Raw genomic sequence first — 27282 nt, 5'->3', positions numbered from 1 at the left:
TAACATTTGCGGCTACAGCTAGCCTTCAGAGCAGCTATAACAGGTCGACGTGATGCCATCTTCTAGCTCGACTTTGCTGAGCGTCCTGTACCGTAGCCAGGATATGATGTCCACTGCGCCCGTCTGCGCTTAGCACCGGCGTGTACAGCACATATAGAGGATTGCTGTGTGTTACGCATGCCTCCTGCTCCCACCACCCTCTCCTCACTCTCCCTTTTCTCCGCCTCACCCTCGCTCACGCCCCGGCCCTGTGGAACTGACCTCTGTTTCAGCCTTCGTTCAGTGGTGGCACCCTGTCGACACTGTTTCTGCTCGCAACTGTACTCTGCACAACCCTGCGATGTTCACTTTTAACCTTATTTTGGTGTGTTGTTCACTGACTAATGTTGTGTCTCTTTCCCTCTCTCTTTTTTCCTTCACACGCTTCCCTTTCCTCTTCGCTTTCGTCACTCCCCCCCTTGCATGCTCACATGTTTGTCATCATTTCATAAAAATGAAAAATGAAATGATGTTTTTAATGCACATGGCTTCGGTTGATTTGGTTTTCTGTTGAACTTGTTTCTTCACTGCTTGCTTTGTCAATGTGTGCGGTCTCTCCTTTCTTCTCTCTCTCTCTCTCTCTCTATTTGTTATTTTCTCCTCTGTCTTTCTGTGGCCTTCTCCTCCTTTTCCCTCTTCCTCTCTTCTGGTGTGTGTGTGTGTGTTCTCTCATGCACTTTCATCAGTCAATCTTCATGTTTCCCCTCTCTTTCTCCTCATCATCCTCACTCTCCTCCATCCCCCCTTCCCTCGACTCCATCTCCGAGCACGAACACGGCCTGTCAGACATTTCTGAAGACGAAGACGTTATCGACGACGCCACCGCCTCACACACACTGTGGACCCTCCCCTCAAACACCCCTTGTCTTCTCTCTGATCAGCAGCTGGCTGATCTTGAACGCCTCACACAAACCCCTCCGGCCTCCCGCCCAATCACAAGCCCCCGAACATACAGTTCAGAGCTTTTGGGAGTTGAGGAGGGCTGCTGGGCTGAAACCAGAGCGACAGCTGGAGTAACATATGGGTGGAGCTGGCTCTCTCTGAGGGGTGTGGTTAAATGTGTTTCTTTGGTCCTGTGTTTTCTTTCCCTTTTGGGGAAGAATGCAACCAGGTGTCTGCCCACGAAGCTGTTTCCAAGATTAACAAGGAAACTGAGCGTTTTCACTCCAACTGTGGCCAAGCTGAAGTCAGCAGGGAAATTAAAGATGCTCGCTGTCAGTGCCCCCAGATGTATGCTGTCCAATGTGACTGCACCCAGGCTACGTCAGATTCTTAACATTTTGGCATTAAAATGGGCTCATTTAGTGGCATTTATTACCAGAGATCTGCCTACTAAATTCATTCGTTTGTTTCCTGTTGTTCTTTGGCACCCGACACAACTCCACCTGCCCTCCATCTCCTCTCTTACCTGTTCTTCAGTTGTCTCCTCCCTCCCCCCTCTCTCTTCTCTGCCGTCTTATTTCTTTTCTGTCCCACCTCTCTCCTCCATCCTCTCCTCCTTCTCTTCTTCTAACCTAACTCTATCCGTGCATCGCTACCTCCTGAATCCTTCCCCTCTGTTCCTGCCCTGCCTGTTAGTGGTTTTCTTGTTGGTTGTCATGCTGACAGCGAGCCAGTCCTTGGTCTTTGCCCTGATTTTAGCCACACCCCTCGGCCTGACCCTGTGTTACCTAGAGAACGTGGTCTCCAGTCAACGGAAGTTGGCGTTGTTGCCAGTGTTTGTCAGTGAAACCCCAAACGATCACTCTGAGAGTCACTTAAGCTCTGGTTTTAACAAACAGGCCTCTCCTCCCACACCGACACACACACCTCCACGCATCAGGCACCACACTCACACGAGTGCTACCTGGACGCAAGAGATGTGCGACCCCGCTGCGTGATTACAGCACACCATACACACCCTCCCCCACTACCTGACCTCCTCTGTGTTTGAATGATTGAACTGAATGTCTGTGCATTCACTCCCATCACTCCCACCTCTTTTTTTCTGACCCCCCCTGCACCCCGCCAACCCCACTGTTTTGTTTATAATAATGAGCAAAGATAAGAATAAGTAAGATTAAGTATTAAGTCACAACAGAGTATCTTTATTGCTAATATAGAGAGAAAATAGGTATATTAAGAGATTTAAATACTGTACAGAGAGTTTAACTTTCAGTTTGAAGGCACAATACAGCTCCAGTGAGTGATGTGCAGAACACATTTTGAGAGTAGTTAAAATCTTTAAAAGAGTCATTATTAGTTGTTCCTCAAAACGACTTCTCCACTGTGCAGTCGCTGTGTGTTTAACGCTCAGCAGATTAATGTCACACTCATCAAATGGAGTGACATAATGATAGAAATTTCTAACATGCAGATAAATAAGCACTTAAAGCTGCAGTAGGCAATGCAACCCCCCCCCCGCCTGTCTTTCTGCTGCCTGGTATCACTCGTCTGAACCCCTAAGGATTCAACCAGAGTTATAATGACATGATGTTGTCTACTGCACCTTTAACCAGTAAGATATTCTTTTTAGTTCCTGCATTTTGCCTTTTGTAGTTCAGAGAAGGGGCAGCACTGAAAGATAAGCTGCCGATTAAATGTTGTATATACAGATAGACACCCAGGATAGATCCGATAACCCCGTCAGCCCTATAGCGCGTAGTATTGGTTTGTATATAATTGCTAATGAATGTTAAGAGTTAACAGTGTTACGCTTCCCCTGATCCCTAATGCTCAGGACTCTCTCCTCAACCCCCTGTCCCTTGTTCCCTTTGTGTTAAGTCAAATTGTAATGGCAGTTTTGTGGTAGCTGTTTGGCATTTTCTTGTTCGGATGAAGCTGTGGTGTGTGATCAGAACACCGGTCGGCTGGCATATTCAGCTCACTGCCAGAGAAACTAAGTCTTAGTCTGCTGAAGTAAAGGCTGGCCTCTGGTGGAGAATACCGTAGTGTCCAGAGAATAGTTCCATAATCTTCCTGTTTAAAACTCACAGGGGAGCCGCAGCAGTCGTAGCATTTCACTTGCTGTACATACAGTGAATGTGACTCTGTTACCAAACACAGTACTGTAGATTCGTCAGCTAGGACAGAAAATCCACTCCGACACCGACTGTGAGCCTTTTTTCTAAAACAGGATGAGCAGTCAGTAGCGCCTGCTGTCTCCCTCTATTGACCTTTCATGTTACTGCTCCTCTGGGTTTGACGCAAAGGTCACAAGACCAGCAGTACTCCCTGGTGCCAAGGTTGCTGGACAAGAAACCAGCTTTTCCCATCATCCATTTCACTTTTTTCTTTCTCCGTGCCCCCCCCTCGCCCTCCTCATTTTGTCATGACCGCCATCTCCATGTCTGCGACACTGAAGGTTAAGGAGGTGGACTTAAGCCCTGGTGATGCGGAAACCTCGCCCACCCAGGTCTGTAGGGCCGGTATCTACAGCATTTACCAGCATGCTTTGCAAATTCATGGGAGCATAATGGAGGGATGATAACAGATGATGCTTTGCTAAGAGCTAAGATGGTTTTGGGTATTGAATGGAGATGGTTTTATGGTCTGGTGGAGCACACATGCAGTAAACCTAACCTGTGTTTACTTTCTCCCTGACTTGACCCCGTCAACAGTCGCTCGGAGCCAGTGAGCTTCCCTCCTCTCAGGTTCACACACTGTTATTGGTTATTTGATTGGTGTATTTGGTCTGTCGGTGGTTTGCTCTGCCCACGTCGGCTGGTTTGCTGGTTCGGTTCACTCTTCTGGGGTGAAGTTGCCCTTGCATGATGATACAGAGTCAGTTTTTTCAGACACAGATTTGAAATTTGTACAAAATGTGTATATTCACATTGAAAACTGATATTTAGCTGCACATTTGTATCTGATTATACCCTTTGTTGCTGAGCCTAAAAACTGATCCTGGATGGGCACTTTCACCCCAGATCCTCACTTTGAGCTGCTCTGCTGTGGTTTCTGGTTTCACAGTTTTCAGTTTGGTTTGGGTGTAAGTGTCCGCTGCTGTTGTGATGTTTTGAATGCTTTGAATTTTCTGTGTATTCACATGGAAATGAGTGCCACCATCAGCGCATCCAATGAGAAATACCAGGGTGTGTTTAATGTGTGCTTGTACCCATCCTCCAGCCTTCATCACAGTTTGAAAATCTTACATTTTTTTTCATTCTTCTGTTTATTTATTTGATTTTGATCGATTTAATGATTTATTTCATTTGGTAGTTGTTTTTGTTCCAGGTTTTGTTTTATTTTGTAGGGTTAAATGCATTATTTTTTTAATTAATTTTCTCCATTTCATTTTTTTTGCTGTATGTCTACCTTACAGAGTCCAATGAGAGTGCATGGGGACAGTATTTATGTGAGGCACAGTAATTTAATGTTGGAGGTTGGTACTGGCATCGTCTGATGGCTGAAAATAAGAACTACATGTTTCTGTGTACTCTGACGCCATCAGAACTACAACTTCCTCTATGCAGAACTGTACAAGACTGCAGCCCTCTCGCACTCTCAGGCTCTGTGTGCATGCCTGCGTGTGTTCACGTGTGTCGACGCTTGTATATCAAGTCAATCCCAGCTTTTTCCGTTTTTTTCCTTCGTAATTCTAGCATGAATGAAAATGTTCTGATATTAAAAGGTTTCAGCGCTGAGTGTCTCATTTCACATGGCAGCTATTTTGAAGACGAGCAGGGAGACCTTTCAGCTCGTTTCCAGCTTTTTAGCAACAAAGCTTTGATAAAGCCACTGATAAACACCACCTGCCCGGCACCAAACGGCAGACAGACAGCTAGCGACGAGCAGAGAACTACTTTTAGATAAGGAGCCAGATATTTCCCTCATCAGGTGACAAAAAATGCTAACGTAACAACTTCACAAGCCCATGATATATGAAATATGTGATTTTTGGCTTGTTGTGGCGTTATGTGCCCTCATGGCCAATAAAAAAGGATGAATGCAGCTTTAAACACATTAATTAGAAGGTCTTCTACACTACTAGCAGGCCTTCTAATTGCTAATTATTAGATCAGCAGCAGTTTCCAGGAACAACAACCACAGCAACCGCTTGAACTGAGCACATCAGGCACGTTAACTGGAGGCCGTGCATGTTCCCTGAACACTCCACATGCTGATGTGTTGTTACCAGAGTGGGTGTACCAGAAGAGAGCTAAGATGTTTTCAGTGTTGAATCTCTGAAATGCTAAATATTTATTTGATGTGTATCACATCAGTACAGTAGAGACTTTCTCCTCCAGGAAATTTCCCAAGCCGAGTGTTCACAATGGCTGCTTTGTGAATGGAGTCAGCGGCGCGTGAACGTGACTTTGATGCATGCTCTGTGCATGTCGACTGCTGTTTTGTGACCTTTTTACATTGTTTTCTAATCCTCGTTTCATCAAAGACTTTGATTATTGCCAGGCAGCTGCGTCTAACCTGACTAATCCTACCTCCCTAACACACACAAGGAGCTTTCTTCCTGCTCTCTGGTGATTGGCTGCCAGCGCCGAGCGATGCGTGGTTTGATAACGTACTAAAACATGTCTGTTTTTGTGCAACATGGGACTGATAGTGATGCATTGCCAGCTGGTGTTTGTAGAAAAACAAAGCTGGAATTGAAATGGAAAAATGGAGCAAGAAAAAGACCCAGAGAGAAAGAAAAGGATGGAAGTGAAAGTGAAAAAGTCAAACTTACACGTGGATGCAGTGAAGGAGGGAGAAAGTGTGATCACCACTATCAGCTCCATGTTCTGCTGTTCCTGGCCTGGTTTAAGGAAAAAATCCTCACAAGATGGAGAGGCCATATTTCACTGCAGCCTGTTAAAAAAAACACAAATTCCTTCTCCCAGACACACACACACACACACACACACACACACACACACACACACACACACACACACACGCGCCTGAACAATATACAGGCGATGAGCCAAATTAAGAATCGAGGCTCCACTGAGGCATGGTTTCCATCTTGTCTTCCTCCTGATTGACAGACTAATGTTCCTGTGACCTGTTGAACCAAATTCTTCCCTTGCCCCCTTCCCTCTCTCCTTCCCTCTCTCCTTCCCTCTCTCCTTCCCTCTCCCCTTCCTTTCCTCCCTCCTCTTTTCCCTATTCCCCTGACCTTCCATCATCCCTATATCATTCTAATCATTTCTTCCTCCTCCCTCCTGCTTCTTTTTCTTTCCCTTCACTCTTTTCTCCTCTCTCCCCTCCACCCATCATCCCTCATCTATCCATGCTCATCTCATTTACTCTCCCTCCCCTGCCCCTTTACCCCCTCCTTCCCTTCCTCTCCTCTCCCCTCCACTCCCTCATTAGGACCATGATAAGACCCAAGAAGAGGTTCTGAAACACCAAGCTAGCATTAGCCAGCTAAAACGCTCCTTTATGGAGGCGCCACCTCCCTCTCCTCCTCAGCCCAACCAGTGGGAGAAACGCCTCACCTCCTCTCCCGCTACAACGATACGTATTCAACAGCATCAAGTGGTACGTCTGTCTGGATGTTTCTGTGTCAGCAGCTTGAGAAAAGAAGGTTGAATTACAGATGTTACTAGTAAACATTGTCTCTCCTCTCCTCCTCTTACATAAAAGGGTGTTTTCATGTGATGCTTCTGCCATGGTCGGGTCTCATGTCCTGCTGTTTATAGCTCACTCATCACTTGATGGATTAGATGGGTTTTTCTTCCTCTGTGGGAATTTTTCCGACAGAACTGACCCAACTGTCACTGCTGCCCTGCTCTCATTCTTTATCCCTTTTCAGCTGGACTCGCATCCCGTTTTCCATCATTTCCATTTTCCTGCAGCAGAAGGCTTTTATTTGCTCTACGATGCTGTTTTCTGATCTCCTGAACAAACCAGTTTCACTCTGCTCTGGTTGATATGATCATTACAAGAGGTGGAGATGCTCCCTCTGTATTTGGGTTTGTTTTTATGTCTTTGTTCTGTGCTTGGAGGGATTTCTTTTCTCTGTCTCCTCTCAACTGTCTCTGTTTTCTGCATTCTCTGTGTGTCTTGCCTGTTGCTGTAGAGCCTTGAAGAGGAGATAGCTTCTGTACTGTTCAGTAGACACTCTGGCGCTGGCTTTTGTTTGGCTGCAGCGTCTGCCTGCAGTACTCCTGAACCAACACTAGATGCTGCTGTAACTACATGCTCATCTACTTCCACTGCTGTCTGCAGTCCAGCTGCCACGCTCTCTGCCTCTGAGGTGCTGCTGCCACTACTGAACATTTAGGAGTCAGTTCACTTTCAGTTGCAATTAGCACCTGCTGATTTAGAGTTAAATCAGTGCTGTAGCCAATGCGGCACTTCATGTGGAGAGTCTCTCTTCTCCACAAGTCCGCCACCTTGAAACTGAACTGACACCCTGTAATGCCCCACTCATTTAAAGATGCTTGCCAGATGTGTTCACAAGCCACAGTGAAGCAATGCGAGCCGTCCGTAATGCCTGCCGTGGATGCTGGATGAATGGTGGTAATCCTTGTGTTGTATCAGGCGCCATTCATCCTGAATGATGGGCACGGTAAATCTAATCTCAAAACAGCTAACAGCTGTGAATGCCACGGATGTTAGGATGTCATCTGTCTGTTTTGTGATGGTAATTGTGTGTGTGGACTTGAATGCAAATGGGACAATCTGCTCTTCAGAAGCTCCTTTAAGCAAAAAGCAGCAAGTATTGAAGCAGCAGTTTGCATCACGATTCGGAACAACCAAGGAAGCCCAGAATGGGTTGAGCCGGGAGCTCTTTTTCCATATAAACTCTTAAGCCTGGACTTTGAACTAAATTCATTATGGGATGCAATGTGTAATGTGGTCACTGTCCTAAAGAAACTGCTGCTTTCAATATCATGTTTCTTTTTATTTTAGTAAAGACAAGCTTCTTTGTTCATCGATGGGATATTCTCTTTAATCCATCGTCCGTGGAGCTTTTTTATTTTCCACTCTTTCAACTCTTTCATCCCATCTCTATTGCCGCCTGCAGCAATGATCTTGATGCTGTATGGAAATGACTGTGCATGAAAGACAGTCCGCCGGGGACAGAGAGGGACATTGAAAGACGAAGAATCAGTGACAAATTGAACCCTTTCCCCCGTGCCGCGGTAACAAGCATCACAGTGTCGCGATGGTGTTGTTAAATGCTAACCGTGATAATGTCCCTGCTGGTGTGTGGTTGATGATTGTCATGGTAACTTCTCTGTCACGCAGGTGAGTCAGCCCCAAACGGAAGCCGCCGCTGCTGATAACACGATCTCTGATACCAAAGAACCTTCAAAGGTGGTCCTAACTTCCTTCTGTTAATCCATCCAGATCTTCCATTCATGACGCTTTTCATCCACCGTGTCCTTCACACCTCCAGCTTGAGATTTCCTCTTCTTTAAAGCCATCCGTTCTTTTCACTATTCATTTGTGTGTCTTCCCACTTACTCTGCTTACTTTCTTCCATCTTTGTCCACAGTTGAACATCTTTTTGATTTTTATTGTGTATTCATTTATTTTCATTTAAGGTAGTTTGTTTTAATTTATTTATGTTCAATGATCATGTTATGCTTTTTTTTTTTGTCCCCATGCGTTTGTTGTGGATGCGTGTGCACCTCACTGTGTGTGTCTGTGCACTACGTGTACACGTGTGCGTGTGTGTGTGTTTATGTGCGCGTGTGTATAGACAACCGAAGTTGAAATTGAAGAAACCGTTGTCGTCCAAGAGGTTTCCAAAGCACCCAAACCTGGACTTGTCAAAGTTACTATCAGCTCACCTGCAGAGCAGGAAACAAGAGAGCAGGAAGTGAAAGTTGGACAGGAAGTAGCAGTAGCGGTGGAAGCAACAGCAGCGAAGCAGCCGAGCGTCTCATCTGAGAGCGAGAGTGAGGAAGAGGCAGAGTACCACCCAAACGTCTCCGTATCCATTTCTCACACACAAATACCAGAGGAGAAGGAAGAGGAGGAAGAGCAGCAGAAGAAAGAGGAGGATAAGCCTGTGGAGCAGGACACCTCGGTTCCAGACGCTCCTTCCCTTCCAGCCGCAGTCAGCCAGCCTGTAGAGGCGACCAGCCGAGAGGAAGAGGAGCCCAGGAAGGAAAACGCAGGGGCAGAGATGAAGAAGAAAGAGGAGGAGAAAGAAGGCGAGCGAGAGACGGAGGAAAGCACCGATGATCCCATGGTGACACCTGAAGAAGCCCCGAATGGTCTCACCCTGCCTGAGGAGAGCGTGACCGCCCCTGCACAGGAAGAGCCTAAAATGAACGGAGAGGCCTCTCTGGTTGAAGCAGAAGCACGGCCGCAGGTTATTTGTTGCTCTGAGGTAAAGTCTTCACTGGGCCGACTGCGGAGCTTCCCTGGGCTTTGATCCCTCCCATCAACTGTAGAAAACACCCACCTTTTTTTCCTTCCTGCTTACCTCAGTGCCGGTTTCCTTCCTGCTTGCGTGAATATTTAAGCCCCATGTACATCCTCACTCTCATGTTTGCCCCATAAGAACTCCAGAAGCACAGTTAAAACTCCCTTAAAGAGTTCTTCGGTGATACAATCCACCACCAGTGTTTCAGTGTTGGTACCAAGTTACCATCCTCCTACATAATTCCTTTCAGTCTTCATTTTGATTTTCGCCATAAGTTCTGTCTACTGTCATCACTCTTCGTACCATTATCGACATGCCTAGTTCACTCCTGCCCCACATAGTGCGGCGTGTTGCTGCCTCCTGCTCTGTGTTGTGCTGTAGTGTTGTGAAGTAAATGGGGCCTAAGTGGGAACTGCATGATGCTTTTAGGTGTATATTTGCTTGTTGCTCTGCATGTCATATTTCACCTTTCGGTGCATGCGTGTGTGTTTTTGCATGCTTGTGTGTCTTCCCTGTGTTTGGCAGTGATGCTCCTCTCTCTGTTAATTGGCATGCCGCGGTCACCATGGCAACAGTATTGTGGAAATCATCACTGCCAACCGCTCCGGAAACGCCACCCGTTCATCTGAATGTCATCTTTGCATGCTGTTTACATATCAATTGGCGTCGCGCTCGCAGTCCTCTGAGTGACGCTTGGTTTTATTGGCTCATGTTTTATGCATGTTTCATTTCTGTGTCGTACTCTGAGTTGCACGTCGACACCAAAGGTATTGTTGTAGCCGTGCCGCCGTTGTAGCTGTTGCTTTTGCACCGCTGGAAGTAGTGGTTGTCATGTTCTGTGTTTCGTGGTGTTGACTTGCATGAGTTTGGAAGCTCTTGATATGTTTTTGCTGGTATTTTGCTGCATATATTGTGTTTCTACGTCAATGTGTACCACTGTGAATCACTTCCCTTTCAATACAGCACATTACAATGCAGTTTGCTGGTAATTAAGCACATATTTAGTGTTCACATTAAAAAAAATTAAATTAACAACACATAAACTGATTGAGTTGGGAGTGGCTTTGCAAAGCGAGTGCACACATGCCAACATGTTTCTTTATGTTTCCCCTAACTGTCTCAGGTTTAATGCATTAACCCTCTTTCCTCCCCCCCCCCTCACTTCTCTCTCTCCTCCCTCCCCAGCCACCTGTGGTAAAGACAGAAATGGTGACTATATCAGACACGTTTGCAGCCCAGAAAACTGAGATAGCCACAAAAGAAGTGCCCATCGTACATACGGAAACCAAGACCATCACATACGAGGCCGCACAGGTGCACGTTCAAGAAACGCAGGCAGCTTTTGTTCATGTTGTCCTTACGTGTGTCAGTGTTTGTGTTGTGTTTTTGTGAAACATATCCGTTTTATCAGCTTCTTAGTTTTAATGCTGTGTCCCAAAGAAAAGCTTCTTTTCTCGCAACAGTGCATGCCGCCGCGATTCATTGCCTCTCCCTCAGGGGAATCATGTTTTTCTAAGTTGCTGACAAAAGCGTTCATATTAAACATCAAACATCCAGCGGGGATACTCTGCTGGTAGCATCGAGCTAACGATCTCTGTTTGTCTCCTCTGCTGTCAGTTGGATGGTAATGGTGACGGCGAGCCCGGAGTGTTGATGACTGCTCAAACAATCACCTCCGAATCTCTGTGTACCACCACGACCACACACATCACCAAGGTACAGACGAGCACACACACACACACACACACCCTCCTCTTCGTGCACTGTGACATCAACCCCCGCTGTTCTTATGTGATGGGACTCTGTGCGAACATAAACACATTTGCTCTCTTTAGAATTCCATTTGTTCTAATGTCACACTTTATATTGTTGTTCATTGTGTATTAGGGTGCCATGGTTATTGTCATCATAACGAATCCATTGTGAAGTTGTTGCGTGCTTTGTTGCAGACGTTAAAGGGCGGCCTGTCGGAGACGAGGATTGAGAAACGCATCGTCATTACTGGCGACTGCGACATTGACCACGACGAGGTCAGTTTCCCGTGCGATGTGTCTCAGCTGCTTGGCTGATGGCTCGCTTTGTTCTGGGTTGTGTGAAAGGCTCTGCAAGTGTCTTTTTGCAGATGTGTAAATCAAATTTGAAGTGTGAATCCAAATTTTGCACCTTTTACATGTTGTTTTTTTGAATTGAAAAACGTTATCCGGGGTACGATGAAGCTGCGAAATCTGCAGCCCCGGCTTTGCTTTCATTTAGCTTTTTTCTGAATGGGCGTCTGGTGACATGTCCATCATGTTGCTCGCAGTCTAAACGCTCAGTTTGATTTATTAGTCACTTGTTCGTGGTAGTACCGCTGGGATCCCTACAGATCTCTTCACTTACTCATCCATGTAGAAAATGGCGTCTTAACCTTTTCTGTTGTCGCCACGCTGTGTCTGATTTTGTTGCTCGTCCTGCTTAGTTTGATTTTCTGTCTTTGTCTTTGACCGTCAGATGACCGTAGAAAATCACATTTGTACTTTTTGGTGGGCCAGATGTGACGAATACGACATGTTAAAGCTGCACTGAGGAGATCACGTTTATAAACCCTGGCCTCTACGTTTCTTTTAAGACCTGATAAAATAAATGTAAAGATTATTCAGATATTTGAAAGTGATGCTCGATTGATATTTATTTTGCTCTTTGCTGATTCCTTCTGATGGGTGGCTTTCACTCGTGCCACGAAGTCAACAACAAGTAAAACAACAGCGCACGAAGCGCCCACAAAACATCTCAAATATCTGACCAAGAAAAGGATTTATTTTGCTCAGGTCTGGATCTTTATGCACGATCCCTCATCCAGTGGTTTGTTTAAGTTGCCTTTCTTGTCTGATCTGCTGGATTTATGCGCGAGCAGTGTCACATGGAGCTGGAAATGGGATTTATTTTTGAATAATTTCTTTTTCCACTCGATGTGCCCGCTCCACCTTAAGCCATTTTACTTCCTGTTTATGTTCCCCAGTTAACCCGAAGAAGTAAAATAGCACGTTTATCGTAAATCCAGCATTCTTGTCATTTTCTTTGTGCTTCTTATTTAATTTTTCATTTAACTCCATCATCTCCCCTCCCCCTCCTCTCCTTCCTCCACCTCCACTGCCTGCCGTGCTCGGTGCTGCCACTGTGTGGTTGCCCCTCTGTACTGCAGGCACTGGCCCAGGCCATTAAGGAGGCCAAAGAGCAACATCCTGACATGTCTGTCACCAGAGTGGTGGTTCATAAAGAAACTGAACTGGCTGAGGAGGAGGATTGACTGAACTCAGGTAATAATAATAATAGTAATGGATTATTATTATTATTATTCGTGGTGAAAGTGTTTTAATGACAGCGGGGGTGCATAGACTGGTTTATATACTGAAGACAAAAAGTGAGATGAAAGAAAAACTCCCACACGTGAAGCTGCTAAAACCATCAGCCTTTATCACACTTGCGAAGCTGAAGGAAGAGAAAGGAATATTAAATTTAGGAAGGTATGCAGTGACAGATGGTGGTCTGCGTGTGGAGCACAAAGCAAATACTTCACTAACTACTGCTGATCGCCTCTATATCCCCAGAGCTGAAGGGCCCATCGTGACTGTTTTCTCTGTTGACGTTGAACGACATCACCCTACGACAACCAACCTTGACTGACCGAAGAGGAGGAGGAGGAGAAATGGAAGAGGAGCTGAAAAACAGGAGGAGAAGGGGTGGACGAACGGAGAGAAGTCGGCGGTGTCTTCCCAGACGGTCTCTCTTATGTCCGCGGTGCATCTAAATCCCTCACTCCGAAACCAAGAAAAAAGAAAAATAATATCCTCTCTCTGTCTGAGAGAACAAAAAAGAACCACTTTGTTAGCTTAACATTCGTAGCGTGTTTTATTTTTTAATAGTGCTTTTTTTTTTTTCTTTAACTGTTTTACAGAAAGAGAGAAGGTAGTGTGTTTGTCATGTATTGCAGAAAGAAAAGCTGTAGGGATGCACTGATGACCAATCCTCATGAGGTACCAGCGACCTTCAGTAACGCTCAAAAGACAAAGCAAATCCTTTTATTGTCATCATAATCGTCAAAAAGTGCTAAATTTGACTGCAGTTTTTTGTACTTGGATTCTGTGTCAGCATTGGAAAAGTGGTATTGGTGCATTCCTTTTAAAAAAAAAAAGTTAAATTACAGCTCCCTCCTTCACTTCATTATGAAGAGTAACATAATGTAACAGTAATTTCAACAGTTTTACAGTAACGAGTAGCACTACAGGAAACAGGGAGGCACAACTTGGTTTTTTTTTTTTTTTTTTTTTATGTAACAAAATCACTCACAGTCAGACGAATGGTAGAAGCAGCCGTGTCACATGATCACTTTATATGACTAGTGATTACAGAGAACAGGGAACTGTAACTTAAGATATTGCAGTAAAAACCAATCAACCAGGTTTATGAATTTTTATGATTCTGTCTTTTTTTTTTTTTCTGTGTTAGTTGATATTCATCCACATTCCTTGTGTGTTCGACTAGCGGCCGAGTGAGTTCATGTTCAGTTCACTTCACTTCTTGCTCTGCGAAGAGGAGACATTTGACGATTGACAGTAGGAGGGAATGGAAGGAATCTTAATTGGGTTTGTGGGTTTGACGTTAATTAAGCTCGAGAAGCCAAATGATGCAGGTGGAATTAATCCTTTGTGATATATTTGTAAGTTTGACTGTATTTTAGAATTTTTACTACATTGAAATAATTTGAACTGAAAATGAACTGACTTCAGAGCTGCTGTATGCGACTCTGTGTACAGTACAAATGAAGGTTATTAGATGGGAGCAGTAATGCAGCTTTTCAGTAGCTAAACGCTCTCCCTGGGCCCGCCCACTGTACGACACTAGCCATTCCTATTGGGCCACAGGGGAGCAAGGGAGCAGACTTCTGATTGGGAGAGAGGACCAGTAAACTGAGGGATAATTGGGAGACGGAGGTGGTGCTTTGCGGCGCCAACCAACAACTTGGGAATGAACGAGAATCTGAACATTGATGCATGTCGGCCTCACTCCTGCAGCGAGTTCATTCAAAAAGAGAGAGCTTTGTGCTACAACCAGCACAGGTACCAAAACAAGGACATACAGTCGGGACAACTTGAAACCAGAATTCAGACTAATAGACTTTCTACCAGTTTGCTGACTCTGCATCAGAGCCTTTTTTGTCGTCGTAGTTCAGCACTTATTTCACTTCCAGCTTCTTTTCCACCACCAGACTAGATGATACTGACGAAAACCTGCTAGATATAAAGCGATCTGGGACTGAACTCAGCATGTCTTCACACACATTTTTATCTTGCAAGAGTATTTTGAGCGAGTCTAGATAGAAGGCTACTGCGTTGATTGGTTTGAGAGTGTGTAGATAACAGATTATCTCGGCTCATACAGTACGTCTAGATAAGATTATCTCTGAGCGGACGCTGGCTGTGTTGGAACTGTTTCACCATGACCAAATATGCTTCAGCATTAGGGTGATTTTAGATGTTTTCTGCCACACAGAAAAATCTGACGGTACACTAAACAAAGACGTGGAAACAGTCACGACATTAAAATGCATCTTAAAGGGAAGTGTATCCAAGGGTTTGAAGTGCTCTTGAAACCCCGAAATGGCTTGATGTTTTCTTTATGTCTCGTGTCCTTTTACCTAAACGCTCAGCAGAATTCCACTGAAATGTGACTTTGTGTAAATATCGCTGGCATTAAATTGGTTCGGACAAGGTGCGTTCAGCAAAAAAAAAAAAAAAGGTTTTCTTGCCAGAGATTAACATGAAAAAACATTCCACCTGTACCTGTCTGCATTTGTCTGAACCCTTTTAATGAAGACGTGTTGACGCACTCTCCACATTTTCAAATCGTACGAACCTCTTAGACTAACCCCAGTTCAAGGCTTCCTTGCTGGACTGAGGCGCGTGCAGACGATGGAGCCGTAGCGACTGTCCAGGCTTTCTTTTGGGGAATGCTGGCCTGACCTCTACTATGCATTTAAATGACATTCCAGATGAGGGGGACGCTTTAACCTCTAACCCTCTTGCAAAGAGACAAAGCAGCAGAAAAGCATTTAAAAAGCAAACAAACCATGCAACACTAGGCAGCTTTGGAGGCTTTCGCTGTTCCAAAAAAAAACAAAACAAACAAACATCTTTTCAAAAGCATCGGTTATATCACAACAGCTATATTTGTAGATGTTCTCATCATTAAACGTTGTCTTTTCTGTGATCTAGTTGTTGAAAGGTGGGATTTATTGTGCGCCCGCTTGGATGTTTTGAATATTGTCACAGTGTTTTTGACATTGAAGGAACACCACTACAAATCAAATTTTCTGCCACCGTTTCCTTTTTTTTTTTTTTTTTTTTGTATTTCTGGCCCCCAGGCTTAACCTCTTTTCCCAGGGGGGGTTCTGGGCTCTGTTTTAACCAATCACAGGAGCTTTGGGGGGCTGCAAGGCCTGGTTTTCCAAAATGTTTTGTTTGGCACCTGCTGATTTTAACGCCGTCAGGGATCTCAACATGGTGTGCAATGAACAATATACTTCTATTAGATTAGATCTAGTTCACGCATCTCTTTCTGATGAAGATGTTTTAAAAGACAAACGCTAATTGGACCACATCTCCACAGTTTCTCAGGCTTTGTACTACAGTTTGGACATAGACCAGCACAATTTTTGTATTCTAACAACTTAAAACTCACTTTCAACTGAACTTTGTAACGAAAGACATTGTGAGAAAACCAAGCGCAGCTGCCTCATCGTTCCCTGTCAGCCGATCACCGGTAGGATTTTTCTATCTAGCAGCTTAATTGTCTCGTGTCTCCCCCACACACAGCCACTCCTCCCCTGTGTAACACTGTTTAAATAAAGGATTGTTATACTCTGAAATCTGGTGGTCCTTTCCATTTATTGATCGGAAATCCTGTATGTGAAAGTACATAAAACTGTTATAAGCTGCAGTCTCTTGGAATTTCTGTTAGTCCAGCAAGAAATGTAAATGTACAATCACAGCCTGTAGGAAACTGATCCCAGATTCAGGTGGACATGCTTGAATAAGAAGGTAAAAAAAAAATATATAAATTCATTCAGCTGTTAAAAAGATGCCTGAGATGTGGCTCTCAGGCCCCTGCTGGTGTTTGCATTGATTGCATTGCCCTGTAGAGATGCCCATTTTGACAGCTTGAAGCAGGAAATTGTTCATTTCAACACGTGAGGGTAATCTTCCTCCTGTGTGCCCTGTCAGGTGTGCGCGTGCTACCCGACACTCCTCCTCCTCCTCAGGTGTGTGCTTTCCCGTCGGTGCCTGTAGATGGCGTTTCCGTCCTGTGGAAACCCCGTTAGATCAGCCTCAGCTGCGGATGAAAGAAAACATCAAGAGCAGCGTGTGATGAGAGATTAAAATGGGCCACAGAATACTGCATGGATAATAGTCTTAACGCTATCGTCGTTCAGCTAACACAGCTGAGATCACAGGAAACACGGAAGTATGAACCACCTCATTTTCACAGCAAGTTTGAGCAGTTTTTTTTAAATATATTGTACTTTTACCTCTGAATTATAAATTCTTTTAATGACTAATGAGGAATGGTTAGGATGGTTTTAGGTCTGCAAAGTTTGTTTTATAATAACTGGTCTAATTAACGAGGAAACCCTTCATCAAACGTTGATTATTAGTTATGATTTACTGTTTACGCATGCGCAGTGAGAGCCATAGTGACGGTTACAGGTATAACAGCAGGTAATAAAAGGTATAATTTTAACTTTTTTAAAATGTAGCGTCAGGTAAATTAAATTAAATAAAAACTGGAAAGCTACCACGAAAGCTCAAGCTAGCTAACTCCCTACTTTAATAGATATGTTGCATTGTTAGCATACATCTTCTTTGCTAACAAGTTAGCTTAACATGAAGCTAGCTAGCACTCTAAACACTGTTAAGTAAAATAATTCATTTCCAGTTTCCTGCTCATTGTTTTTGACGTTGCACGCCATACTAGTGTGGAGCTGTTCACGTCCTGATGCTGGAATGAGGTGTTTTATTAGAAACTTGTAATGTTTCAGAAGCTTTAGAGTTGAGCCTGTGTTTTGGTGAAGGATGGATGACACCTCAGTAAAACAATCAGCTGGGAAAAGGCAGCAAGGAGGAGCACCACGTTAATGGGTGAGTATATATTAAAAGTGAAGTGAGTGTGAGTACATCGATTACCCACTTAGCATCTGTCTGTTAGTTATTTTGGATTTAAATTACCAGCTGTTGGACACACTCACACAGAAAAGCCATTTTTCCTCCATTTTCCTGCTTTCAGGACTCTAAATCCCGCAGTCACCCCCTCTAAACACTCACTGTCTCTCTCACACATTGTCATGTAAACACATACACACAAACCAGGCCAGTGTCGCTAATCGTCTTATTGATCTTCACAGTCAAATTTATTGTAATCCTAAAAAATGTCACTCTGCCAAGTTTTTTTTCTCCCCTTGTAGCCATTTTAGGATGCTTTTCATTATTTAGAGTCCAGCTTAGCTCTGCGGCCCCTAAACATTTTTTCTGCCTGTTAGCGGCATGAGCTGTCAGGCATTGTTCAAAAGACAATGTGACTACGAGACTTCTACATGACACTGATGGTTGTCTGCATGTTTGCGGATAGAACCGGGCTCTTTTGGTACTTTGTTTTATTTTGCTGTGGAAGCCAGTGTGAAATTACTTTCTTAACAAAGGCAAAATGGTGTGTTGTAGTTGCTGCAAGGATTGTGACATGTAGTGAAATGTAGCCCGGCTTTTGGAGTAAATTTTTATGCAGCAGTCCTTACACTGTGGTGATGAGTGTATTTATAGTGTGGCCGTGGAGAAAGGCATCTCCCTACAGTATCCATCTAGCTACACAGCAGCGCAGTAAATGTAATATAGCAAGAGGTCTGAACATGGGCTGGACATGAAAAGTTAATGACGTGCCTACCCTGTCTGAGTTTCCAGCTGAGGTAGACGATCAGTTGCAGCAGCAGCAGACTCACAGACAGAAACAGCAGCAGGCCGAACAGCCAGAGAGGAAGAAAGCTGTCCGTCCCTCTGTCCGTCTGTGTGATGGTCTGTCGAAGGAGCAGAGCTAGATCGGCCCAGGGGCCGCTCAGCACCTCCATGCTGCTCCTACATGGGGAGAAGGAAAGGGAGAAGAGAGGAAGGAATTAATTTGATTATGTGATACTGAGGCATGATCAGATAGCGCTTCAGTAAGCATTCATTTAGTGATGTGAAGTTCAAAAGACAGCTGGGCACCAATCTTTAAAAGTTACCTCAGTAAATTGAAACCTAATGCAAAGTATTTGTAAGAATGTCCCACAACAAGGGGTTACAAAGCAAAGCCGACACGTTTGAGCCTTTTAATTAACTACAGTAATTGGAGCATTTTAACAGTGATTGCTAAATAAGGAGAAGAGAGAAAACCACCGAGCAACTAAAATTTACCATTGAAAGTGAGACTGGGGAAATCATGTAGTTGCAGTTGTTTTACATTAGTAGTTATTCAAACATCTAGTCAGAAGCACAGGATGCTCCAGCTTTATCAACGTTTGAATGGCAGTATGCACTGAAATACAGTCAGCTTGCCCGTTTGATTTTGCATGTGTGCAATTTCTTACAAATGCAGAATATGTTGGCCTGCAAAAATTTCTTAATAGAAGCCACCAAAAGTAAATACAGAGGAAGAATCTCCTAAAACAGCTTTCGACCCTCAAGGCATAAACAGTCTGATTTATTCAAGCAGTTATTACGTAGTACATTTCAAAAATCTACTTACAGTTTTCAGGATCCCCAGAAAGACAGTTTAATGGATGTGCTGTAGGTGGAAATGACTCGCAGACGGCTGCCAAGTACTATCAGCGAGCTAATATATACTTGTCCTGACAGTTGTCCTTAGTGATTTGAGGTTGTCTTCAGTTGCCAGGATTTGAGTAGAGGTCGAAGGTGACGTTTCAGCAAAGGCACTCACATAACTTTCAAGACTTAAAAGTTCGATTTTAAAATTCAGGCAGTGTCAGTGTGTCACATCAGGTTTCACTGCAGAGCTTAGTGAGATAATCCACAGAAGAGTTCCACGGGGATAAAAGCTGGTCCAGAGGTAAAAGCTGTGATTTCCTCAATGTTCTCTCCGTCTCCTCTCTTAATGTCTGTCTTTTCAGGTTTCTCCTCTGACTCCCATTTGTAGAAGTACCACCTCTGTTGTTGTTGACGATGTGAACTTTGTTCTGTTCCAGCAGTTGAACCTTGTGATTGCTAAGAAGATTATCTATGGGCCTTTGTCTGTGTGTGTGTGTGTGTGTGGGATGCAGTACAATATGGAGTGTGGTGTTGGGAGGGTTGCTGAGGGTTCAGTGTCCTTAAAACATGAAAATGTGGAAAAAACAGGAACTTTTCGTGCTCTGTGTATGTTTGCGTTGAGGCCAGGGGTAATGTTTGATCACTGACCTTTGTGCTGTCATATAACACACACACACACACACACACACACACACACACTTTTTTCAGCTGCTCCCTCTCTGATTAGAAATAGGTTTCTAATGTGTCTTATCTCCCTGTCTGTTCTGTCTGTGTGTGTGTCTGCTCTTTGTTTATCTTGACAACAAACACTGATACCTTACTGAGCAGTGGCAGCATTGATTAAACAGAACTGACGGCATCAACCTTGACTGTGTTGCTGCATCAAAATGAAGAGAGAGACAACAGTCAGCTTCCAAATAAAGTTTAAATACCAAGCCGTAGTGTAGCGCCTCCTGTTGGAATGACATGCACATCTTTGGTTTTACTCTACACATGACTTTCAAGGTGGATGATTGTTAATGCATGCATTCACTGTTGTTTGCATACATTGGCTTCTTTGAAAAGGCTAACCGCCTCAATGTTACAATCAAAATGTGGCATCTCAATACCAACACGCTACCGATTACACCAGATGTTTTTACCTGCAGTTTTATTTGACCGCATCTTAACGAGTTAACAAGCTGCCGTTAAACCAAAAGCAGGCTGTGTTTGCTCTCATGTCCCCAGGAGCATCAGCAGACTGCTGTTTTATGCAGCAAACACATCTTTGTGCTCACTTGGAAAAGCAGCAAGTGCTCCTGCCCTCGGTGCAGTTTGACACTTGCTCGCTCAGATCTCAGCATCAGCGCTCTCGTCATGTAGAGACTCACTTAAACACACCAGAGCTGTTGTCTCACGGGAGAAGGCAGGGTTTAGGTGACAAGATCACAAGTGTCATTTGGCTCCGGCCGGTGAGAAGCATCGACAGTGATGCTGTCACTGGGATCAATGGAATTGATTAGCTTTGTTGTTTCTCTGATTGATCGGGAGATGTGTTTATTTTTGGAACAGAAATCTTTTCTTGTCTATTTGTGTGCCCGAGTGCTTGTTTTCTGATCGACTCGTGCACACTGGAGCTATTTCTAGAGAATTCACACACACCACCGTCTGTATGTGTGTGTGTGTGTGTGTGTGTGTGCATTCGTGTGTGCATGCATGTGTGTATGTACACATGTATTACTCATGCTGTGCGCACATAAATCTGTTTACACAGTCACATCGTGGGGGCTCGCCTTCTGTATGGCAAGTCCCCATAATGTAAATTATTCAGTTTTAGGTTGACAGCTTCGGAGAAGGTTAGGCAAGTAGTGGTCATGGTTAGGGTCAGTCTGCAGGAAATGAATGTAAGTCAATGTAACGTCCTCGAAAGTAATGGAAGCACAACTGTGTGTGTGTGTGTGTGTGTGAGTGTTCTTTGTGTTTGTGCAAATTAGTTCTTTGAAATAATTAGCTGGGGATCAGTATTCTCGTGTGTGTTTGTGTGTCTGCTCTCATATTGATCAGTTTGTGCTTGTGAGAGACAGACAGAGGCGTCTTTGAAGTCTTTGTGGTGTTCTTTTTGTATTAGTTTGATCGGATTTTCTTCCTTTCTTTAGTCTACCTTATATTCTAAAATGCCATGTTTAATTAAATCAATAGAGCAAGAAAATAAAATGGAGAAAAAGAATGTGGAAACTCGCAATAAAGACAAACTGTGCCGCTCTTCATTATTTATTGTACACGACTTATGAAACATTTAAGTGGCTCCTGTGGAAAGAGGAAGTGAAACTCTGGTTTAAAATCTCTTGGAAAATCTCCTGTGAGCAGCCATAACTCTGGCTAAGTGTTTCCTCTCCATCTGATTTGACTGCTGATTCCTGGGAGGAATTTGGGTTCATTTTGCCAAATTCCCTGTTTGGGGGAAAAAAAGGATTGTATTTGTGTTCTTTGCAGCCGGTCCAGTGTTGCTGTCAGGCTAACAAGCCCTTCCATCAGCTTGCTTTCTCTCTCATTATCTCATTTTCCTCATGTGTGCTGTCGCTGCCAAAGCACTCATAGATATTCATTGGAAGTATAGAAAATGTACACAAAATAGGAGCATCCTCAATTATTTATTGCCAAACTTTTGCAGAACAAAGTAAGTCAGTGGAAGTATACAGGAAGCTGCTGCATCAGGGTTGTGTGGGTGATGGATCAAGGTGTTGTGATGGTGATGGATAGCTTGTCCTCAGGGTTAATCTCAACGCTTTCTGTTCTTCTCTCAGGTTTTCTTCCCATCCTGCTCTGATGTCGGCCTCCTGTATTTTTCTTCGGTCGCTCATGTTGCCATCGCTCACCATCAGAAATTCTCCCTCATCTCTCCGTCTGTCTGCTGGTATGGTTATGAGGCAGCACCCACTTTGATAAGTGTGGTTGCCTCCATGTCTATGCGTGTGTTTGTGCGGTCTTACGTGTGGGTGGGTGGTTGTCTGTGTGTGTCGTCAGCACTGTGGGAACGGATCCTGTGTTTCATTGATTGTAAAGTGGGATGAAACCAACTCTCTCATGTCTCTTTCTCATGGTACCAAGGCTGCCTAATTGGTAGGAAACACAAATAAAATCTCCTCTTATCTAACAAATAAAGTGAAATGTCTCCTTTGCAGATGCGTATCTGCCAAATGATGGAACAGCTCATAAGCCTGTCTGACCCCACTTATGTTAGATGTTTGTGTGTTTGAACATGATTGGTATTTGTTGGTGATATGAAGCTTCCAAAACCACAAATGCTCATCATTGCACCAAACAGAATCTGTCTGTTTAATAGATATTTCTAGAGTGTTGTTTAATCACGTGGGGAAAGTCGCATTTCTGTCTTGCAGCACTGTTATCTTCCCTCTTTGTTATATGAGGAAAAGTGCTACGTTTCTGACCCAAACTTGCTTTCCACCAGGCACTGGGGAATTCCCACATTGATTAATTCTCTGCATGTGTAGCTGATAAAGAACCAACTTGCACTCAAAACGATATAATGTCATAAAGAGGAGATATTTATGGGAGCCGATAACAGTGTTGTGAGTCCTTCAGCAGACTCCACGTCATGGTCTGGCTGCGATGTGGCCGCCAGTGCTGATCGGGGTCATTACAGACAGCGCTTGTGGTTCCACCAGAAGCACGGCGGCACGTTGCAGAAGCGTTCTAGAGGTGGCTCTCCGCTCCGCGAAGAACATGCGTTTTTGACAGAAGCCACGTCAAGCTGCACAGAGCAGATTGAACCCAGTGCAGACCAAGCAGCAACCTTCAGGGCTGAAAATGGAGCCAGTGGAAAAGTGCCAAAAACTGCAGTTCCTCGAATGGCCACTTGAGGCTCGTTCAAAAAGCGTGTCAATCCCCATAGACCCCCATATTAAAATGCACAACTTTACAGCAGAAATAAACATGTTTACAGCCTGAGACACAAAAGGTTTTGCTCTCTATAGCTAACGTCCCTGTTCATGACACCTGTGCAGGGGTGAATCATTATATATGTCACTCACTTAAATAATATCAAGGCTTAAAGTTGAGTGATGGCTGCTTTGAGTGACAGCTATCTGTTTGGTTTCAGCAACCAGGTTTCATCCAGCTCAACCCACGCTCCACCTCTTTGCCCATTTTTGGATTAACCAAGAGAAGAGCAACACGCTGCAGAAAAAGTTGTGGATTTAGGCTTTAAAGTGCAAATACGATGTCAACAGACATGTAATAAGCAAGTATTTTGATAATTGATTCAACATTTAAATACGTTTTCAAGCAAAAATGCAAAACATTTCCTGTTTCCAGCCTCTCATGCATGAGGATTTTCTCTTTTTAATGCTGCTGTGAATTAAATCTTTGAGCTTTGGACTGTTGGTCATGCAAAACACACAAAAGGGCATTTTTGCTGTTTTTGAAGCAGTAATAGGCAGATAAATCAATAATGACTTAGTATTAATTGATGGCCTTTGTTCATCCATCGATCCATTGCATCTGACTGTGTAATGCCTCTGTGTGTATACACTCAGTTAAACACACGCAGTAGAGGACAACGCAGGGAAAATTGTAATTATACTCATACATATTTTATCTCAAATGACCTCTCTCAAATATCTGCTCTGTTTATTTGAGACTGACTCAATTAATTTACATGTAGCCATCCATTTTCTTTTTTTTTTTTTAACTTTATTATTTTCTTTTTAGAGTGTAATTACAGAGGGTAAAAGAGAAAATAAATGAAAAGGAAAGAAAAGGGCCTATAGGGAGGAACAGTCTGCATTCTGTTTAGACAATATTTATTCTGTTTTTAAATGTGTGAATTAACCATTTTCCCCAGCGTTTTGCAAAAATGATCATCATTTTTACTCTGCAGTATATGTGAGATTCTCCATCGCTAGGCTGTTATCTATGATGCTCAGCCGTCGTTTGTACTGTAGTGCATCAGTCTAGAGCCACTTCTTTGTGTTTTCTCCGACATAGACATTCAGGCAGACGTGTGTCCAGGTATGTTTTTTGGTTTGATGACCCCGTACCTCACACAGAACAGAACGTGTGCCGTCCCATCCGAGTCCAATTCTCACGCAGCTCTGCAGATGCATGTGTGATTTGGTTCCATGCGGTCACATAATCTTGTTGTTCGATATTCATTTGTTTAAATTTGGTCGTGATAATGAATTTGATTCTTCGACCATCCGTTTTCTAAATTGACTTAAAGTAATTCATTTACATCTCATGAGTTAAAATAATCTGTTTTCATAAGCGCGGCCTCTCCCGGGTTTTTATCTGTGCCTGTTTTTTGTCCTCCTCTGCTGCAAGTTTGAATTATGTCTCTCATCAGTTATGTCTACACCTCACATGTGTTTGAATTCATGCCTGAGCAGCTGAAGCTAGTGTTGCTGGTTTCGTTGGTAGGTGTCAGTCGATGATCTGTCCGATTATAGCGCGTAATACTTTCCTCTGTGGCAGTCCATTATTAAAAGATGAGGGGAGACACTTCTGTCACTACACGATCTTGTAATTAGCCCACACAGTTGGCAGGAGGCTGTCAGATGTTTAGGCGCAGACGAGGAGAAGACACACTCCTGGATGGTCTATGACACATCCGTACAGAAACAGATTGGTGGAGCGCAGAGAGCACGCAGTCAGGTCACGTGTTGCGGTGTGCGTTTCTGCACAGTTTCTCATCCATCAAGCAAAAAGAGCATGATAGAGATGGAGTGATACGGAGAGACGGCACAGAAATCAAAAGCGCGGGGTTTCCAGGAACTCCACAGTCTGAGATGACAGGATGGAACAGGTTCTTTTACAGCAGAACAAAATGTTCACATATTACTCCTAATCAGCATTCATGTGAATTTGCTCCAAGAAGCTGCAGTCAGGCTGTCACTGCAGTCTCACTGTGTGTGTGTGTGTGTGTGTGTGTGTGTGTGTGTGTGTGTGTGTGTGTGTGTGTGTGTGTGTGTGTGTGTGTGTGTGTGCGCGCGCCTGTGGATACATGCTGGGGATGGACCTGGAGCAGAAGATGATGATGATAGAAAGGGACTGGAAGCAGCAAACTAACATGTTAATTGTCGTTCTTTATCATAAATTAACGTCTTCTATTGTTTTGTTTGCATGCCTTGAGGTGTTTTCTTGTGTGTGTGTGTGTGAATTTATGCAAGCTTCAAGAAAGCAGCTCCAACTTCCTCTCCCTCTCTCTCTTGTTTTCCTGCCAGTTGTCATAGCAACCTCTTGGCCTTTTTAGCATAAGTTAACATTGGGGGTCGTCGACGATGCTCTTTGTCATACCTACCGGGGCTTTGTTAATGAGATTTGCTGCTTCCAGCGTTATGCAAGATATATGACATTTACCTACAATAGCAGAGACTCCACTTGAGTGTGGGTTCACTGAGATATCAATGAGTGCTGATGCACACACACACACACAAAAAAAACCCCTCAGTCAATCCAAATGCCTACGGTGTAGCTGCTGTCAGTCCTCGCCTCGGGGCTTTGAGGTGGATTTATGCTCCTGGGTCAAGGTGCTCTGGTGGTCTCTGTGTAGAAGCCTCTGGCGTAGGAATCGATTTATAGATCATGTGGGGTTTAGTCTATTGACTGTTATTGCCTTGCAAAATTTCTTATTATATTTCTCAACTAATTATTGTATTTCCCCATAGATCACAGTAAATGCAGCCGGTTGCTGAGCCGTCTTCAGCTCGAAAAATAAACATACTGCGATAGAGGATCGTTAATTACCCGTTTTGAAGAAACTGCCCACGCTGATCGATTGTTGTTGTCTCCGTGTGGTGACTCCCACCAAACTGTGATTATACTTTTGAGGAAGTGAACATCTGCTCCATTGTAACACCTGTATCGAGCCTCGAGCCGCTTCTGCGTCATGACGTTGTGCAGTCAGACGACATGAAAGAAGGTGCTGCTTTGGCATGTGGGGGTGGTGGTATATTCTCTCTGTATGAGACACATTGCTGATCTGTGCGTAATTAGGCAGCTTGCTGAGACAAATTAGACGGCATTGTTGTGTCGTTTTGTCAGTGTTGTTACGACTCCTCCTGGCTGCTGATTAAGACCGTGCAGGTTACTGAATACCTCTTAACTGGAAGAAATCGCTTCAGACTTGCTTCTTACACTTGTGAGAAATGTCCAAAATGTAGTTTTTTTTTTTCTGTACATCATTTAGTAATGCGGAGGAAGTCATTCCCTCTTTGATCTCCTTGTATTTAGACTAGTGCAGCTTTTTTTATTCCGGCATTGATCAAAAGTAGCTGTCACACCAAACTTGTTCAACTTCCAACAGCAGAAGTTTTAAGTGCTGCAGATAGATGAAATCACCCAAATCCTTTTAGCACCTTTTTACCTGTTAAATGTTGGTGAAGCGTGATCAGAGTTACTAAATCTACAGTGACAGCTTGTTTTTCCTGAAATCTCACTTTTCATTCTACGCTGATTGCTCGCTTTGTTTATTCACAGCAACAGAGCTGGGTGAGCAGAAAGAAGTGAATCTGGAAAATGAATTTTATAGGATCTGTTTTTGCACAGCTTCTCTGGAGCATTAAAAAAAAGGAAAAAGGCAGAGGCAAGAAGAGCAAATTTTCAGGATTGAAAAGAACAAAATGGAAAGGAACATCGAGGAGAGTAAGCGGTCAGACAGAGATAAGCAGTGAGAGGAGGGTGACAGAAAGCAGAAAATCAGTACATACTGTTCATTACTGCTCTGCTGCTCTCTCTCTCTCTCTCACAGACATCCACATCCTGATGCTCGAAGGTAAAGCTGGCGTGAAGGAGAGCCACAAAAGACAGTGAGATGCTGTAATGACAGATTAAATTAAATGCCAATCAGCCTGCAGTGGCTGAGATAAGAGATTGACGGGTCTGAGGATGAGGGGAAGAGGAAGTTAAAGTGGGAAAAGGAAGAAAATTAGGAAAATCATCTTATATTAGTCTGGCCATGATTGATCTGTTGGTAATGGCAAAGGAGAATGAGGAAGTGTGTTCAGAGAGATTGGGAGCTGCTGGGGGACTAACAGCGAGACCAAAAATGAGAAAAGATGGTGGGTGGAAGTGTGAGACAGAGGGAGAGGAAAAAGTGGTGGAAGTGAAGAA

At 43.9% G+C, this 27282-nt stretch overlaps 1 protein-coding gene and 1 long non-coding RNA gene across 20 annotated transcripts in view; one reads left to right on the top strand and one right to left on the bottom strand.

Moving 5' to 3' along the window:
* Positions 1 to 16250, top strand: part of epb41l2 (erythrocyte membrane protein band 4.1 like 2) — a 48187-nt gene extending 31937 nt beyond the window's left edge. For 2 of the 19 annotated variants that reach the window (XM_076756457.1, XM_076756458.1), the window contains 11 exons: positions 3383 to 3433; positions 3639 to 3671; positions 6334 to 6501; positions 7043 to 7219; positions 8218 to 8286; positions 8675 to 9310; positions 10532 to 10660; positions 10964 to 11062; positions 11296 to 11376; positions 12528 to 12642; positions 12934 to 16250. In XM_076756457.1, the coding sequence (XP_076612572.1) occupies positions 3383 to 3433; positions 3639 to 3671; positions 6334 to 6501; positions 7043 to 7219; positions 8218 to 8286; positions 8675 to 9310; positions 10532 to 10660; positions 10964 to 11062; positions 11296 to 11376; positions 12528 to 12632 (1548 nt within the window). In that variant the 3' untranslated portion in view covers positions 12633 to 12642; positions 12934 to 16250. Of the gene's footprint in view, positions 1 to 725; positions 3434 to 3638; positions 3672 to 4342; positions 4403 to 6333; positions 6502 to 7042; positions 7220 to 8217; positions 8287 to 8674; positions 9311 to 10531; positions 10661 to 10963; positions 11063 to 11295; positions 11377 to 12527; positions 12643 to 12933 lie in introns of all 19 variants that reach the window. The other 17 variants (XM_076756462.1, XM_076756463.1, XM_076756471.1 and 14 more) reach the window with 15 other exon arrangements.
* On the bottom strand, positions 13803 to 19500 carry LOC143336353 (uncharacterized). Its single transcript, XR_013078517.1, has 3 exons — positions 19154 to 19500; positions 18317 to 18504; positions 13803 to 16714 (listed from the first exon to the last, which is right to left on the bottom strand). It is a non-coding gene; the product is annotated as an uncharacterized LOC143336353 (long non-coding RNA).
* Positions 19501 to 27282: the final 7782 nt, after the last annotated feature.

Source organism: Chaetodon auriga, chromosome 18, assembly GCF_051107435.1.
Source record: "Chaetodon auriga isolate fChaAug3 chromosome 18, fChaAug3.hap1, whole genome shotgun sequence".
Lineage (NCBI taxonomy): Eukaryota > Metazoa > Chordata > Actinopteri > Chaetodontiformes > Chaetodontidae > Chaetodon > Chaetodon auriga.
Note: the sequence above shows the minus strand (reverse complement) of the source record. Positions and strands in the feature narration are given on the sequence as shown.